The 15,762-nt window shown below is 39.7% G+C and overlaps 1 protein-coding gene across 2 annotated transcripts; it reads right to left on the reverse strand.

Moving 5' to 3' along the window:
• Window positions 1-225: 225 nt before the first annotated feature.
• Window positions 226-15,287, reverse strand: nptx2a (neuronal pentraxin 2a). Of its 2 annotated transcripts, none has more exons than XM_004071470.5 (5): window positions 14,401-15,287; window positions 13,079-13,325; window positions 9,626-9,870; window positions 4,462-4,641; window positions 226-3,938 (listed from the first exon to the last, which is right to left on the reverse strand). In XM_004071470.5, the coding sequence occupies exons 1-5, from the start codon at window positions 14,848-14,850 to the stop codon at window positions 3,711-3,713; spliced, it is 1,350 nt and encodes a 449-aa protein (XP_004071518.1). In that variant the 5' UTR covers window positions 14,851-15,287; the 3' UTR covers window positions 226-3,710. The 2 variants fall into 2 exon arrangements, with proteins under 2 accessions (XP_004071518.1, XP_020561002.1); XM_020705343.3 differs by having other exon boundaries at window positions 13,079-13,322; window positions 14,401-15,231.
• Between the last annotated feature and the right edge of the window lie 475 nt (window positions 15,288-15,762).

Below are 15,762 nucleotides of genomic sequence, written 5' to 3' on the forward strand. Positions count from 1 at the left end.
ATAGTGTGACAAATACATCACATTTTTTCAGGCCGTCCGGTCAGCTGCAGGGAGAATAATGAGTCTCTTTTGTTGATTTTTTGGGGAAAGGTGGGTTGGATGGGGTATATAGAGCTAATGATATCCAGTTGGATCAACAACATTTTCATGAAGATCTTTAAACCTTTTTAAATTACTGACTGGAATGGTTTCCTTTGGGACATAAATGAGACAGTGACAAGCAGATAAGGAAGAAAAGTGGATAAAGACTTTCTCCATCTTTAATCAGTTTGATTTACCATGGCACCTCTTTACATTTGGGATAGATAAAATTAAGAGAAAGCAGCAAAATACTAAGAAGTTGCTGTAAAATGGTTTTTCTTTAATAAACATGTACCGGTAGTTGTTTGCTTCATAACAAAAAGCTGAATTTGACCATAAATCAGAAAATGCAAGCATCGTATACATAGAAACAGAAAAACACACAACGATTCATTCACTGATTTTTATTTTTTTACCACGAAGATAAGTTTTTTCTTGTTAGCTTCATTTTAACAGTTAGAATTCAACCATCCAGTCTGCATTATAGAACTGAGACGCATAGAAAGAACATAAACAGAATGAAAATCAACATTGATGATTTGTATTTTATGCAAAAGAGCTGACACTCTTAGATGCCTCATGTGGAAAAAAAATTTAATAAAATCTTAAAATGCTTATTGAAATATTCGTCCTCCAAATGCAGGCAAAGTTTTCAATTTTTGTCATTATGCTGTTAAAGGATTCTGGGTATTTTGAACTGAAGACGCGAGAAACTCATGCTTTTTAATCCCTCAGACAGCAATTATTCTGTATTTTTAGTTTTGAGCAGATCTATGGTAATGACTACATTACAGAATTATTTATTGAAAATAGCGTTCTGAATTTTTGCCAACCAATCTCCCAGCATCCTCCTACATGCAGAAGGTTAGAGGTTGTTTTAATCAGACATCTATTTAGTACCAATTTATTCCAATTTATTACAGAAATATGTAGCAAAAATGATGCACCTTTATGTTATGCTTGTGGCTGCAACAATAAATTAAAAAAAAATTTCAAATGTGCAATAACTTGATGAAATTAAGGATTTGAAATGTAAAATTGATTCAAGTTCTCTTGATGAATGCAATGAACTAAAATGAAAGACACTGCTTGGATGGAAAACCGCACAGAAGTTCATGACTTTATTTTTTATTTTTGAACACAATTAAATATGTCTGAATTGTGATTTTTTTAAAGCACCATAGATTTTTCACTTTCGACATTACTTATATTTTAACGTTTTAGAACATTTGATTTTGTCAAATGACAGCAGCAACCCAGTTGTAATGAAAGGAAGCAGGAAATGCTTGCTCATGAACAGCAAAAAAAAAAAAAAAAAAACCTCAATAAATGTATATAGTATCACATATTTCACAATAAAAGCTACTCTGTGGAGGCCTCGTATTTTTGCTTTGTTCTGAGAGATGGGCCCCGTGTTGCATCTCAAAAAGCACGCAGACAGAAGCATCAGCACGCAGCGTCAAGGAGAGAGAAGAAGGCTCACAGTGTCCTACATAGTAGCAGCTCCCATAATCCGCATGGGCAGATTTTTTCATTTCCACCTGGATGTCAGCCAGTCCAGAGGATTTCACCTCGGCTGACAACATTGCATTGTCCAGATGAGAGGACGTATACTGCAATGATTACTGTGATAAGTTCCCCAAACAAGACAAACATTTGCATCTTCTCGATGCAACCAAATGTGTACCTTTTTTTTTTTTTTTTTTTTAAGTATTGCACGTCATCAGCAGAGATTTACCTTCCCTGATTTCCCTCGTGAGGGGCATAGATAATTTGACAAAACACGCTTCGACTGTTCAGCCAGCTGTTTCATTTGTCCGTTAAATGATCTGGTTAAAGCTATAATGTTGCATTTCTGGAACAGTTAGACTCTTTTACTGGATGCAAAAGGACATTCATTTTAGAAATATAGCACATATAGGAGCATTTAAAAACACACTTTCTTTTATGCTGTTGAAGTTCTGACAATACATTTGAGTTGTCAACCAGCAGAAATGCACATTTGGTTCTTAGAAAAAGGCCATTTAAACCATGCTCAGAATTTCTACTTTTTTTTTCCTGTGCTGCTGATGGACAAAAATCATGAACAGAAAAAGCAGGGAAGTTACATTTTCTACAGAGGAAAAAAGCGCTCAAAACAGTTACAGCGTGTCAACAAATCTTTTGTTCAGAGTACACGTCAGGTAATGCATTCTCTTTTGCAACATTCTGTGCTGTGAAGTAGCTTACTGCATTTGCGTATTACAGAAATAGAGGCTTTTTGATTATTAATAATTAGGAAAGTCTAGTAGTAAAAGAATTAGGGGTAACCTGTCAGTGACAACTTTGTCGATTTGAGGTTTTCTGGGAACACGTGAGAAAATAAAGATGAAAAGGAAATGCATGCAAACATGAAAATAAAATTTTTTGGTTTTAATGCATAAAGCATTAGTTTTATTCAGCACTTGCTGCTAAAAGTTTTTAAAAATACATCACATCCATGGATCAAAACCTTTATTTTTGTCCGGTGTAAGGCAATTTAGTCCATTTCATAGCAAAATTCCTCATTTTCTCTGAGGGGCTTCATCTGACTTCAGCGCTACATCTCTATATTTCATCAATTATGACACACTTGGCTTGGAAAAAAAAATACACACAGCAGAGGTCCAGGGCTGCTCAATCTCATCCTCATTTCTAAACATGGATAATTACAATCCACGTGAGGCAACGCTCGTTCTTGAGGTTCAGACTCAGTCCCTGCCCTTGATGAGGACTGATGTCCACGGCTCTGTCGATTTGCCAGTCCTGGGCAGCTGTCCGGCCTCGCTATTAACCTGAGCGGAGCCAGGCTGTCCATAAAGCTGTTTGGGACGTGGCAGCTGCTCAAGGGGCAGTGAGGTATTAAGCATAGATTTACAAGAATGAAAATGTCCTGTCTCGCTCATAATCTCTGGCCGTTTTGCACGCAAGACAAGCTATGACCACTGGACTGTACACACAGTTATGTAATGTTGTCAGCATTGGCTTGCTGTTTCACAAGGCGCTCACTCTGCTCTTTGACCGAAAGCACGTACTGCCCCTAAAGCCTTTTGGGTTCCAATGCCCCATAAATGATCGGTCCACTTAAAAAGCGTCTACCTTCTTTCAATGTTTCATTGCTCTTCAAACTGTGGTGAGGCTTGCAGCCTGTTCTGCTCAACCACAGTTTTCTACTGCACATCAAAGCTGGTTTGAGCTCACATTAACAAGGATTACAGTGCAGGGTTGTCATTATAAAGAATGCAAACAAGGGTAACTTTTTTCAAAGAGTAGCTCAATGACAGCAGGGCTCATAAAAGGGGGAAAAAAAGCACAAGATGAGAGCGGGTGGTGTCATCGCTGCAGACTGATGTAACAGCGTACAGTTTCTTCCGCACTCGTAGAAACTGATTTGAAGTTATTGCGGCTCAAACTAAACATACATGTGGAAAATTTTAATCCAATAAACTCTGAGTCTTTGAAACTGCTCCGCCAGACCACATGAAAAAAATGAGTAATAAAAAGCCCAGGATGGAGCACTGCCACCCTGGCCTTTTGGGATTCGACAGAAGCAACAGTCAGGATGCCTCTTGATCCCATGCGGCTACGCTAAGATTCCCATATCGCATCCTTTAAGAATTAAAAGCGCGGTCTTCGCAGATTTCCAGAGCAGCCTTACTTGCGCCGCCGAACACTTCCACATTAGCGTCAACCCAAGGGACCACATTTCCGGGCATGTAGGCCGAGCAGTTGGCGAGGCCGATGATGTCCACGGGCCGCAGTACTCTGTCCCACATGTTGAACTGGCTCAGCTCTCCCACAAAAGCTTGGGTGGCATCGAAACGACCTCCAACGATGTCCTTGATTGAGATGCAGAACAGAGATAGGAACTTTGGCTTAGCTCTTAAGATATTACAGAAATAATAGGAAACAATTCTCCATGAATTTCATCACACTGCCAAACATCATTTGGCCTTTTTAAAAGTTTGCTGCTACTTTGAAATAGATCACTTTTTCACAATCTTTAGTAATGCAGCAATCTCTCTTTGAGTTTCTGACTGAAACATGAAGCAATATCATCTCTCTAGGCTTCAAACTAATGCCTTATGGGTACATGACTCACAGAACTGCTGTGTTTTGTGTGTCTGTACATTTCTTAGGTGCATCCTTGGGATTGTCATGGAGGTAATCAGGAGAATAACCTGAAAACAAAGCTCCCCTGGGTAGATTGTCCAATTTAACAGCAGATGAATGAGGTAATGCTTTACAATAGCGTGAGAAGAGCCTCAATGCATCTCCTCCCCAGCGCCCTGTTCTGCGCCTGTAGAACTGGAAAAATACATGTGCATTCGTGCTCCTCAACATCTAAGCCTTCTGTCTCACCTGCTCCTGACCCAGGATGATCACCCCTCCAGGTTTAATTGGGTGCCAAGGGGCCAGGTTGTCTCCTGTGCCAAGACGCTCGCCATCTTGGTAAGCCTCCCAGAAGCCGTCTCTGGTTGTCCAGGTGATGCAGATGTGGTGCCAGCGCCCGTCACTCACTGACAGAGGGAGCTGGGCAACCTGTGTTTTGAAATGGAAATGACATGAAAGGGACAGGGTTAAAGAAGGGCGGGGCTTCAGAAAATGAGAGACAAATCACGAAAGGTGCTACTCTAATTGTGGCACGTTTGAAACAAGGATGGCAATTAGAGGGGGTTAGGGCTTCAAAAAGACGGCCCCCTGCAGCCTGCTCACCAGTGTGACATTTAAAATTTAGATTACTCAGGTGACATCAAGAGATAAAACATCCTTCAAAGCTATGTTGTGGAGCTTTGAGCACAAAAGAGAGACCTCCCCTCATGGTTTTTATGCTTTGTGCACAGATCAAACAGGAACTTTACCAGCAAATGATGTCACATTCCTCTGAGGATTTAGAAGATTAAAGCGCTCAATGTAACTCATTATTATGACCCTAAAGGTTTGATTCACACTCATAACTGGTCGCATCTCCTGATGCAAATAAAGCAGAGAAGACGGCAGCCAGTGGAAAAAAAATGCAAGTCAGTTGCAATTAGCAACACAATTGACCTCAATAAAGACACCTGGTGGCGTGTTTTCACTCCCAGAACCACAGGGAATTCTGGCAGCGCAGTTCAAAGTCTACCGGAGAGATCTGACCCACATTACAGTTTTATGACACCAAAATTAAAAATAAATTCCTGTCTGATGGTTTAAACCGACGATACAAAACAGCAATGATGTGCTCAAAAAGCTTTAAATTAAGACCGAACTCCAAAGGGAAACGTACAACTCTGTCTAATGATGACAAATTGCTCCATTCCTTTTACGTGAAAGGTGCATTTTTTTTAGATTTTTAAAAGAAAATAACCTCTAAAAACAGGAACAAAATATAGCAGGGATTTAAAAACACAAGTGTATCTTTGTTAAACGAGACAGAGAAACAAAAAAACAAAAGACACAAAAAAAGCAAATGTTGGAAGCAACATCCCCTGTTTATGCTTTAAAATGTCAAAACACCTTCAAGCAAAAGCTTTTTATGCAGCAGTGAACCTTTACAGAGACGAGTAAAGGTTTGCTGATAAGTATTTTTTGGAATAAAGTGTGAGGTTTTGACCTCTTGATGCCTGAACTTATTTCCAACTGTGATAAATATCACTTATATTTTTATTTTCAAGTAGATACTAAATTAAGTTAAGCTTGGAGCCAAATAAATAGGCGTCAGGGTTTAATACAATACATTAAAAGTTTCTACTCCTAGTCCAGCGGTGCCGTTTAAAAAAGTCGGATATTTTTTTTAAATATTTTGCTGAAATGATTTGGATTTTCAAACAAACTCTGATATTACTCAAGTGTCCGTATCTGAAACTTCAAAGTGCTACAATAATTCAGGTGCATTTAAAAACATGTAGCAGCCTTCATGTATCAGCCCTGAAAAGGTTGCAGGGTTGCAGTTTATGACGCCGTGATACTTTAACAGAATTCTGAAGGGCATTTGCTTCAAATGGCAAAAACTTGAAACAGTGGTGAGGCTTTTCAAAAGTGCCCCGGCTGACCAAAGGTACCTCTGGAGAGCAGGATACTTCATCAAGGGGAATAATTTAGAATAATATATCATTGCAAGTGTCAATGGTCAAATATTTTTAAATAATCTTTTGAAATGAAGACTTTTTTTTGAAGTGGAAGTCCAATTAATTGGGTGGTAAAACATCATACCAACAATAGAACACAGTGGTGGTAGTATGATAGTGTGGGGCTACTTTGCAGATTGAGGACTTCAAGATTGTCTCCCAATTCAAGATTCAACTATGATTTTCATTTTCTCCAACTTCTTTTCTGTCCTCGTTTCTGCTTTTTCTTGATTTGCTTTGTCCAGCAGCTATTCCTGCATACATATGGACTTTTGATTGAATTTGTTCAATCTTGAGTATAATTGAAAAAAATGATTACTAAAATAAAAATAAAATCCTGCAAAAGAAGAGCAGGACATCATAAGAAGCTGTTGAGTTTGAGGAGTACTTACTTTTTTACATTTGACTAGGCTCGGTCCTTCATTCTCAAACATTATTATTTAGATTCTGAGGTAATATTTCAAAATCTGTTAGAATGTCTGAATAATTTATATATTTGAGAAAAGCATAAAAATATCAAGAAATTGTGCAAATATTTCACTCTCCCTAAATTAACTTTATTTAAACATATATACACACATATATAGAATGTTTTCCTGGTATTAAGTAGCTTGAATGCTACTTTTGAAAGAAGCATAGCTAGATGGGTTTTTCCATCTGGGAAAGCCCATTTTCCTTTACAGGCTTTTGTAATTTACTCTGGTTAACAAGGTCAAGCATTGACTTTTGCCCTGCTCTCTCAAGGCCCACCTCAACATTTCAGTTGGGATTTGGTCTTTGGCTTCCAAAAGCCTTAACCCTTTGTTTTTTCTGCGATCACAGTTCAGTATAGCTGATCCTTCAGATCATTGTCCTGTTGCATCAGTCAGTTCATCCCTGTTTTAGCTGTTTGACAGAGTAGTTGAAAGTTATATAAAGGCCTGTAGGATACTTAAAGCCTCACTCAGATCATCTTTTGATCTATTTTAAAAGAATTCCCAGTGGTCTCTTAATTATGATTATTCTGTTTTTAGCTAAATTCAAAAAACCTGTCGTTTTCCAAGTCATGGTTTCTGCAGATTGGCAGGAGTTCATTAGAAATTCACCTCTGAGTTGTGGGCAGGGCCTTTGGCACATAGCAATTCCGCCCCCCTTCCCCTCACCATTGCTGAGCAGAGCGGTGTAGGACGCTTGTGGCCCGCCCGGCGCATTTTCTAAGTAACAAATACACCTTTTTACATATCATTTTATTGTCTTTTCCTGATTCACAACAATTTGAATAAAAAAATATTTAATATTTAAGCTCAATTTTCTTAATATATGTCCTCCATCATGCCACAACAATGCGTAGAAACACTCAAAAAACTCAATTTTCCTCTGTCTTTGAGAGGTTGCAAAACAAGCCCCAATGGTCATACATCTGCAGCTGTGCCTGATAATTGCTACAATGAGTTATTGATGAATTACTGTTTGCAGATTTCTGCATAAATTACACACATTTTTCCTCAGCTGTCTGAAACAAATACAAATGCAATTATGCAAACCTCAATTTAGTGTTCATGATGCTTTCTTGACAGGAAACTTCATGTTTTTACGACTTTTGTTTTAACTGTTCTGACATGGACTCCAATATTTGACCTGCTCGGTGACGGTGAGGCCTGTGGAGCCTTAACTCATGGGTCTGAACATTACAAACCTGCAGATGAACCAACAGATAGATGTTCTGAGAGATTCAATTCTAGGGAAAACCGCCCTCTGCCTGAAACGTTTGCTCTTTGGTAACGGTGTCAATTTTCAAACTTGAACTGTGGAAAGTTTGAAAATGTCTGCAAACAACAGCAAGACCCGGTCTGCAGTGGAAGTGCAAACGCTCCTTGCCACCCTTGAATATGGTGTCATACAGTGTGAGCTTGAGGGATTGTTGCTGCCTTTCTAATCCTCATGCTACAATGACACATTAGACACGCTAGTGGTCTACACCACGCATGTGCCGTGAAAAGAAACCGCTCAGTGGAAGCGAGGTCTAAATGAGTGGAAACGCTCGCCAGAATTAACTAGACTGTACCACTCTTTACCAGACTGTACAGGACCGTACCGCTCAGTGGAAACGAGGCATAAATGTGAATGTTGCAGAAAACAAAACACTGACTTAAGTAACAAACAAAAAATCTGAAACCTAACAGAAAGAAGAGAGGATCTGGCACTGAAAAGCCAAAAACAGAGCATCAAAGCAGCATTCTGTTTTACTTGAATGCTTGTAAAGAGGATTCAGTATTATGGCGGTACAATGTTGGCAGACTCAATCATTGATTAAACAGAATAGAAAAAACAGATACCCTGACTATGTTTTTTTTCCCCTTTTTGCAGGAGAGCAAATCAGGAGAACTCAATTCTGTTTCTGCGCAAAGAAAGAAAACATCCTGATGAAGATGCTGCTGTATGGAAAAATAGATGCCCTCCTCACATAGCAGCGCAAAAATCAAACCCTGCAATTTTTAAGAGTATTGAGGCAGCTTTCTGCTTCCCTCTAAGTATGCAGCCAAATGAGAAGCTCCTGCACCGGGCCCCACTGGACCCTGTTATCACTGTGGGCAAGTTCAAGACACTGGTGTGCGGCTTCATATTTGGGCGCCGCATTCACTTGCTTCCATCCAGCTGCCCTTCGGAGTTGTCCCTCTACGCCCCCCCCCCCCCCCCCCCCCCCCTCTTTCTTCTTCTGACAGAGTTCCAGTCACACCAAAGCTCTGCATCGTTTCCATCTCCCACTCCGCTCCCCTTTCCTTCAATCATGCTTGCAACCCCTTCTTTCAGCATCTCTCTCTTACTCGTCTGCCTTGGAAAGCATGTATAATGCATGGTGAAGAGAGATTGTCAGAGATCTGCCTGTGCCAATATTAGCCAATGTAAACAAGGCAACTGAAAAACATCTTTAGTTTGGGGAGTGTTTGCAGAATCATCCAATGTAACTGCGCCTTGAAAGAAAAATATGCTATTATGGATAAAATCAAAGCTAATAGTGTAGAATACTAAAACAATGACATCTCTGCTGTTTAAAAGCCATGAAAATTACACACACGTATCTTTTTTTGTTTATTTTAGTTGAAATGACTTAAATTCACTGTCTTTGCAGCAGCAGAGAGAAACAGTCTTTAAATGAGCATGCATGAATCCCATTATCCCTGGTTAAGTGTGGAATTTGGGTCAACTGTATTAAATGTTTATAAAGTGCAAAATTAGATATTCACAGTTAATGGTCAGTGAATTTCTTCAACTCTGTAACATTAATTTGCCCGGTTTACATCACGACACAGACTCATGGGAGTATTTTCTTTCAGTGTCTGCAAATTTTATAGAACAAGCCATGTTTGGAAACCATAAACAGTTCTACCTTTATTTTGAAAAGACACCTCTCTTTTTCATCAGCACTTTATTCTTACCTTGTCATTGACTAGTAGTTCGATGGGGTTGTTCCCCCATTCGATGAGGACTATCTCGTTGGCCTGGCCCGGCACGCCGTAAGAGAATGGGGTCCCTATGCCAGGACTGGCACTGGACTTGAGCCACATGCACACAGTGAAGGCGTACATCTCTGGAAGGCTCTTCTTGATACGTCCGTACAGATAGTTGGTGCGAAGAGGGAAGGACACCTTGAAGTCCTCTGGTGATTTAAAGGCATTATTACCTGTTGATGGAAACATGTGTCCATTATTTCTGTACAAACCAAAGAAGAAAATGATAAAAAGCGACTCTGGGGACAGAAATATGGAAGCATGTGAGCAAATAACTGTAAATACCAACAGGTAGTTTCTTTGTTGTCTTAGACTTTTCTTTAAAGAATCATTAAAGCAGACAAATAAAGCCTAATAATAATAACAATAATAATAATGATAAAAACCTGATTCTATACTTGAAGTTGAACGCCAAAGGTGAACTTTTTACAACCCAAAAAAAAAAAGAAGTTATTATATTCCTGGTAAAGAATGTAAAGCCTTAAAGGTTTTTGGTAAAATTCTTGCATATAAATCTGTTTCTTTTTTGAGCATATATTGTATGTTTTTTTCTGCAAATTTTCCTGAATGCAACCAAAGTGGTTTTTGTTTTTCTTCTTGAGCCATCTTTATTTCATACTTTGTTTTTCCATATGAAATCTGCTGCCAATCAAGCACAAATAGAACTCAAGAGGCCCAAACCATGATACTAATGCCAATAATTTTCAAATATTTTCAAATATGTTGAAATACCACATATACTTTTTTTAAATATTGAATTTAAAACCATTGAGATTAACTTTATAATGATGTTTTCATGTTAAACCTGTTTTTAAAATCTTTTCTTTTCTCTTCAGTAAACTGCACGATAGACAAAGTCTCATCTTATTCATTTGGCGATCATAAAGACTATTGATCTCTGCATATCACATAAATATTTATCTGTTCAAGCTAAATTTAAAAATTATGCAACTTTAGAATTTTACATTCCTTTAAAATGTTCCATCTGTTTTCACTTAGCAGCTTAAAAACATTTTTCTCTCATTGACCTTTTGGATAAGCAGACAAAATTTAACCCTGTGTTATCAAGCATGGCTGTCTTATTCAACTGGACACTTTATATACTGTATCTAAATTGACACATTAAAACCAACCTGTTAACTTAAATCGCAAACTTTAATCATACTTAATACTTTAAGAGAAGTGTACATTTAGCACTCCAAAGCCAATACATCCAATTTTAGAAATATATTTGGATAGGAAACCCCATTGATTCCTTGTGTTTGATGAAAACACTTGGCTTAAAGAATTAAAAAAATTCCCCTTTTCACCCTTTTTTGGTGGAATTAATTGTTTTCTGCTCAGTTTTATGGATTACAACTATTAGACAAGGAAACTGCGCATTCATACTTTTTATTTGAGTGTTTTTGAGGTGCAGTAAACAAACCAGTGACAAAACACAAAGCTAGTTCTGCTTTAAATCAATGAATTTACATTTTATTCCCAACACGTTTCCACTGCTGAGGTAAATTAGGACCTAAAATGTCCTTCTAATCTCTTTTGAATTGTAATGTCCCCCTACTACAAAGTTGTGCCAGAAATAGCTGATGCTGCAGATGGATTGGATTATAAATGTTGTAATAATCTGTTGAAACACTCAAATCTGCACTACAAGAGAGCCCAGAGCCATAGTCCTTTTAGGCCAACTGAAGAGAGAAAATAATGGCTGAAAATATAAAGAAAAACAATTATTGCCAATTTTTATCATTTTTTTCCGATGCATGGTCATTCCATACATAATATACATTAAATAGTTAAATGTTTGTATTTTTTTTTCCTAATTTTTTTTAACCTTTTAGATATCTTTTATATTGCATCTCTTTTATTTTGGATCTTGGGGTTTTTTAGACCCAGAGAGATGGATTTAAAACAAAGAGTATGTCAAAACCTGTCAAACTCCTTTTACCTTCCCTTTTATTCATGCAGACACTCTTGTTATCCATCACACCTGAAACCTTCCTTTAACCTCGTCTATCTCAGTGTGGCTTACCTTCAGTCTATTCCTTTTTAACCCTTACCAAGACTCAAAAGCAGGAAATGATGGGATCTAGCTTGAAACAAAAATGGGGTCCATACTTTGTCAATCATTGTTAAATATTCTTTGAATGTTCAAACGAGGCCTGTCTAAGGATTGTGACTGTCGATTCAGGGAGAGGAGGCAGCAGTTACAAGGTGGTTGCACCACAATTTGTTGAAAAAGGTTTGCATTAAATAACTCAAAAGTGAAGAGAATTTATTCACATTTCTCAGACAGTAACACCCAGCAAGAACTGGAGTATAGGTCTATTTATTGAGTAGATTCATTTAAAAAACATTAGGATTATATGGCAGTATCAACCTGGGCACGTATGATTTCATCTGATCTCAGAGGCTAAGCAGAGTTGGGGCTGGTTATCGCCTGGGACAACTACCGTAAGTTGGAAGCTACGTGCTGCAACCATAAAGAAGAACTTTCCTGTGTGCTGGTTCCAAATTCAGAGCCTATGCAGAGTGTTGGGTCAGGAACGGCATTTGACATAAAACTAAGCCCAAATCAACCATGCAAATCGTGGGGCGATTCACTGCAGCAACCCGTACTGTTGGAGCCATTTGACTGAATTTAGGTTATTTATTAGATTTTTATTTAGATTTTTTATTTACATGCATGTGCCTGTCATTCCTTGGCCACTCAGCTGTTCCGGACAATAAAAGACAAGGCGGCTCCCAAAATGCACCTAACCAATATGAAGCCGGAACAGCTGCATGGCCAAGGAAGGACAGGCACACGCATGCATAAAATCTAAGAAATAACCTAAATTCAGCCAAATGGCTCCAACGCCTACATAGGGAAGAACAACCTAAAAACCATACAGTCCCACTCTGATCTCTTTCTAATTTAAAAGTGTTCCCAGTGGTCTTTCAATTATGATATTGCCGTTTTTAGCTAAAAAAAAAAAAACCCGAGTTGTTTCTAGGACACAGTTTCTGCAGAGCGGCAGAAGATCATTAGAAATTCACCTCTGAGTTGTGGGTGGTACTGTTGGCGTGGATGTAGGCCTGTGAGATGTCCTGCCAGAAGGTTTAAGGCCTTTTGGGGACAAAAGTCTTAAGAGCTTTCTGTTATTGTGATAAGTGGAGAAAAAAAAAGCAAGATAAGTGATTTCTCTAGAGCACTTGTTAAAATAGTTATCCAGCACTGCTTTTTGAGACGTAATGTTTCTGAGAATAGTTCTGTGCAAAAAATTGGAACTTGAGGCAGACTAGATTGCATCAGAATTTGCACCGACTTTGACCAATTAGTAATCCATCTGCCTGATGTACATAAAGAAAAGCGTGAATCAATCATGTAAAAATTTCACTGACTTTTCTCCAGCTCTGTGATCCTCTCCATGAGGGCATTCAGAGCACTCTCCGTGCGTTGGCGGTGGGCTGCTGTTTCATTGTAGAGCTGGCTCTTCTCTTCCTCCAGCTCTGCCACCTTCCGGAGGAGCTGGGTCTCCAGCGCCCCCAGACGTTCCCGCAGCAGTTGGCGAAGCTCCGGTGGCAGAGGAGTGAGGGCCGAGACTCCTCCAGCTGACACATTAGAGCTGGGGAGGCGCAAACTCTGCTGCTGGAAGACAAATGAAGAAACAAAGTTTGAACCCAGGCATTCCTCTGATTTTGTCTGATTTTCATGCACCTGTAGGTGTTAACCAGACATTTGATGGACAGCCTGCCAATCAGCCATGGCTTTCCCTGATTTTACCGACTTGACACCAGGCAGGAATCACAGATAAGGATGGAGGATAAGAACAGGCCCACACTTCTGTTCTGAAATATGTTGTTTTCTGGGGGGGTTGTCTCACTTTGGTATGCAGAAACTCTGGGACACATCCAGGTAGGATTAATCTTTCCTGACAAAATGGCACCTTCTGAATGAATAAACTGATGATCGGGCATTAAGGTGTCTCGGTCCTGAAAGCAACTATGCAGATAGCATTGATCCCTGTTGTAGCTGCATGCTGTCAACACCCAGTCTGGAGATCCCCATCAGGTTAATCTGATATATGTGATTAAAATGCAATGTAATATGCATCCTCTCTGCTGCAGTCTATCCTTGATTCGATCAAGGGTATTAGAACGTCCAATAATGGAGAGAAAGAGCAACACATAGATAAGATTGCAGCATATTTGTGCATTAAAATAACTCAGGTGGAAAAAACAAAAGATCTTCAACTGATTTAGCATATAAAATAAAGACTTTCATCACAGCTTCAGCTCAGCATATAATCCCAAAACTGCGTGGAAATAAAGCAGAAGAGTAGAGAGCTGTGGTGGAGATGCAACAGTCTCAGGTGCATTGGGATATGAATAACTAAGCCATTAAATATTTGATTTAATTTAAATTTTCAGCGCTCCGGTGCAGATGAAATCCGGAGGAAGTAATTTAATCTTCTGCAATGAATAATTAGTCACGTGACTGCAAATAAAAGAGTAAGTGGAACGCAAGCGATCACTAATCATAAATTATTCAGGCGGGCATTGAAAATCTCTGCAAGATTACACCTATGCTGGGATTTTCCCTCCTCTTGGATAACTCGGGGTATCAAATTTATCTCTGATTAGGGATGGATCAGGCGTCTATTATGTGGAGTTTCTTGCAAGAATATAATTATTTTTTTAAGACGAAAAGATCATATTTGTACCTCCAAGTTCTCCAGGCGACCCTTCAGGCTTTGCATTGTTTTGCCCAGTTGGTCTATTGTCTCGCTGGGGTCTCGGGGCAGGTCGCCCATAGTGTTCTTCCCGTACTCCTTGCGCCTGGAGCCCTGACCCCGGGACTTGCCCTGCGCCATTTCGTCGGCTGCCGCCTCGCAGCGCGCCAGCTTGGAGTTGAGCTCCTTGATGGTTCCTTGTTGGCTCACGATCGTCTCCTTCTGCTGAAGGATAGTTTCGCGGAGCTGGATGATCGTGTTACGCAGCTCATCCTCCACAGGGCTGCTGCTCTGAACGCGGTTCACCGAGGCTCCGTACCCGCAGCCGGGCTCTGCGCCCGGCGGGATGGCGTTGCAAACGAAGCGGCTACCTGTGGCGTCCTGACTTCGCACCGAGCGCCCACTGACCAGGTACAAAAGTCCAACAAGTAAAGCCAGCATCCCGGCTGGATGGAAGCAGGAAAATAGTAAAGGAGACCAAAAACTGCCAAATTACGCACCAAAAGTCGCTTTAAATGTGAAAATCAAACATTTTCATTCTTCCAAAATGTTGGAAAATTATCAAACTTATCAAAATCCTCACAGCACGGCCATCATATCACCCCCTTTATGAACCACATGGTCGCTCCTCTTAGAAATAAGACCGAAAAACAATGCCGATCAGATGGGAACGCCGTAAACCAACTCTTCCGCTCGGAGAAATGTTTAAGCCCACTCGCGTGTTATATTTAGGAGTAAAATCCACAGAGATTCGCAGAAAAGTCAGTTTTGCCTGTCTGTCCCTTTCTCCGCTCTGTTAGGTTGTCAGAGAGCAGCGCTAAAAAAGACAGCCTCGCTCTTCAAGCAGATTATTATAGGGAGGCGCGCGCACCGGCGCTTCCGCTCATCATTTGTGCTATCCAGTTATTCCGCTTCGTTCTGCGTCATCACTGCATCCCTGCGGATCCAAGTTATGATCTGACCAACACGAGCGCATCTTTTCCACTTTATATGACCTGTTTAAAGATGTTTTTTCTTAAATCTCACCAGCTCAGAGAAAGTGCTTTGACATAGGATAATGTGCCTTTTGAAAACGTTTCTTCACAGTGCGGTTTGTTACGCACGTCTCCATGGAGCGTGAGAGCAAATATCACAGTAAAGAAGGGGTGGATTATTCAGCACATTTATCTACTACTTAAATATGATGAGTAAAGCTGCACTCCACTTTAGTAAATTATTAAGATCCTGTCCTGATTACAAAAAGAAACTGTCTGTGATGAAACAGATCTACAAACAGTGCTATGAACTCGAGATTCAGAGGTCAGATTATTTTTGTTCTTTTGTCTGATACTCTCTTAATTTTGAAACATTAAT

Source organism: Oryzias latipes, chromosome 8 (genome assembly GCF_053564925.1).
Source record: "Oryzias latipes strain Hd-rR chromosome 8, Olatipes_Hd-rR_3.1".
Classification (NCBI taxonomy): Eukaryota; Metazoa; Chordata; class Actinopteri; order Beloniformes; family Adrianichthyidae; genus Oryzias; species Oryzias latipes.

Bases quoted from the DNA above. Each gene is read 5' to 3' on its own strand.
- nptx2a (XM_004071470.5), bottom strand. From the start codon at position 14,850: ATGCTGGCTTTACTTGTTGGACTTTTGTACCTGGTCAGTGGGCGCTCG. The intron at 13,326-14,400 runs GTACAAATATGA...TTTGTCTTCCAG, and splicing joins GTCGCCTGGAGAACTTGGAG to CAGCAGAGTTTGCGCCTCCC. The intron at 4,642-9,625 runs GTAAGAATAAAG...TTCAAAACACAG, and splicing joins AACTACTAGTCAATGACAAG to GTTGCCCAGCTCCCTCTGTC.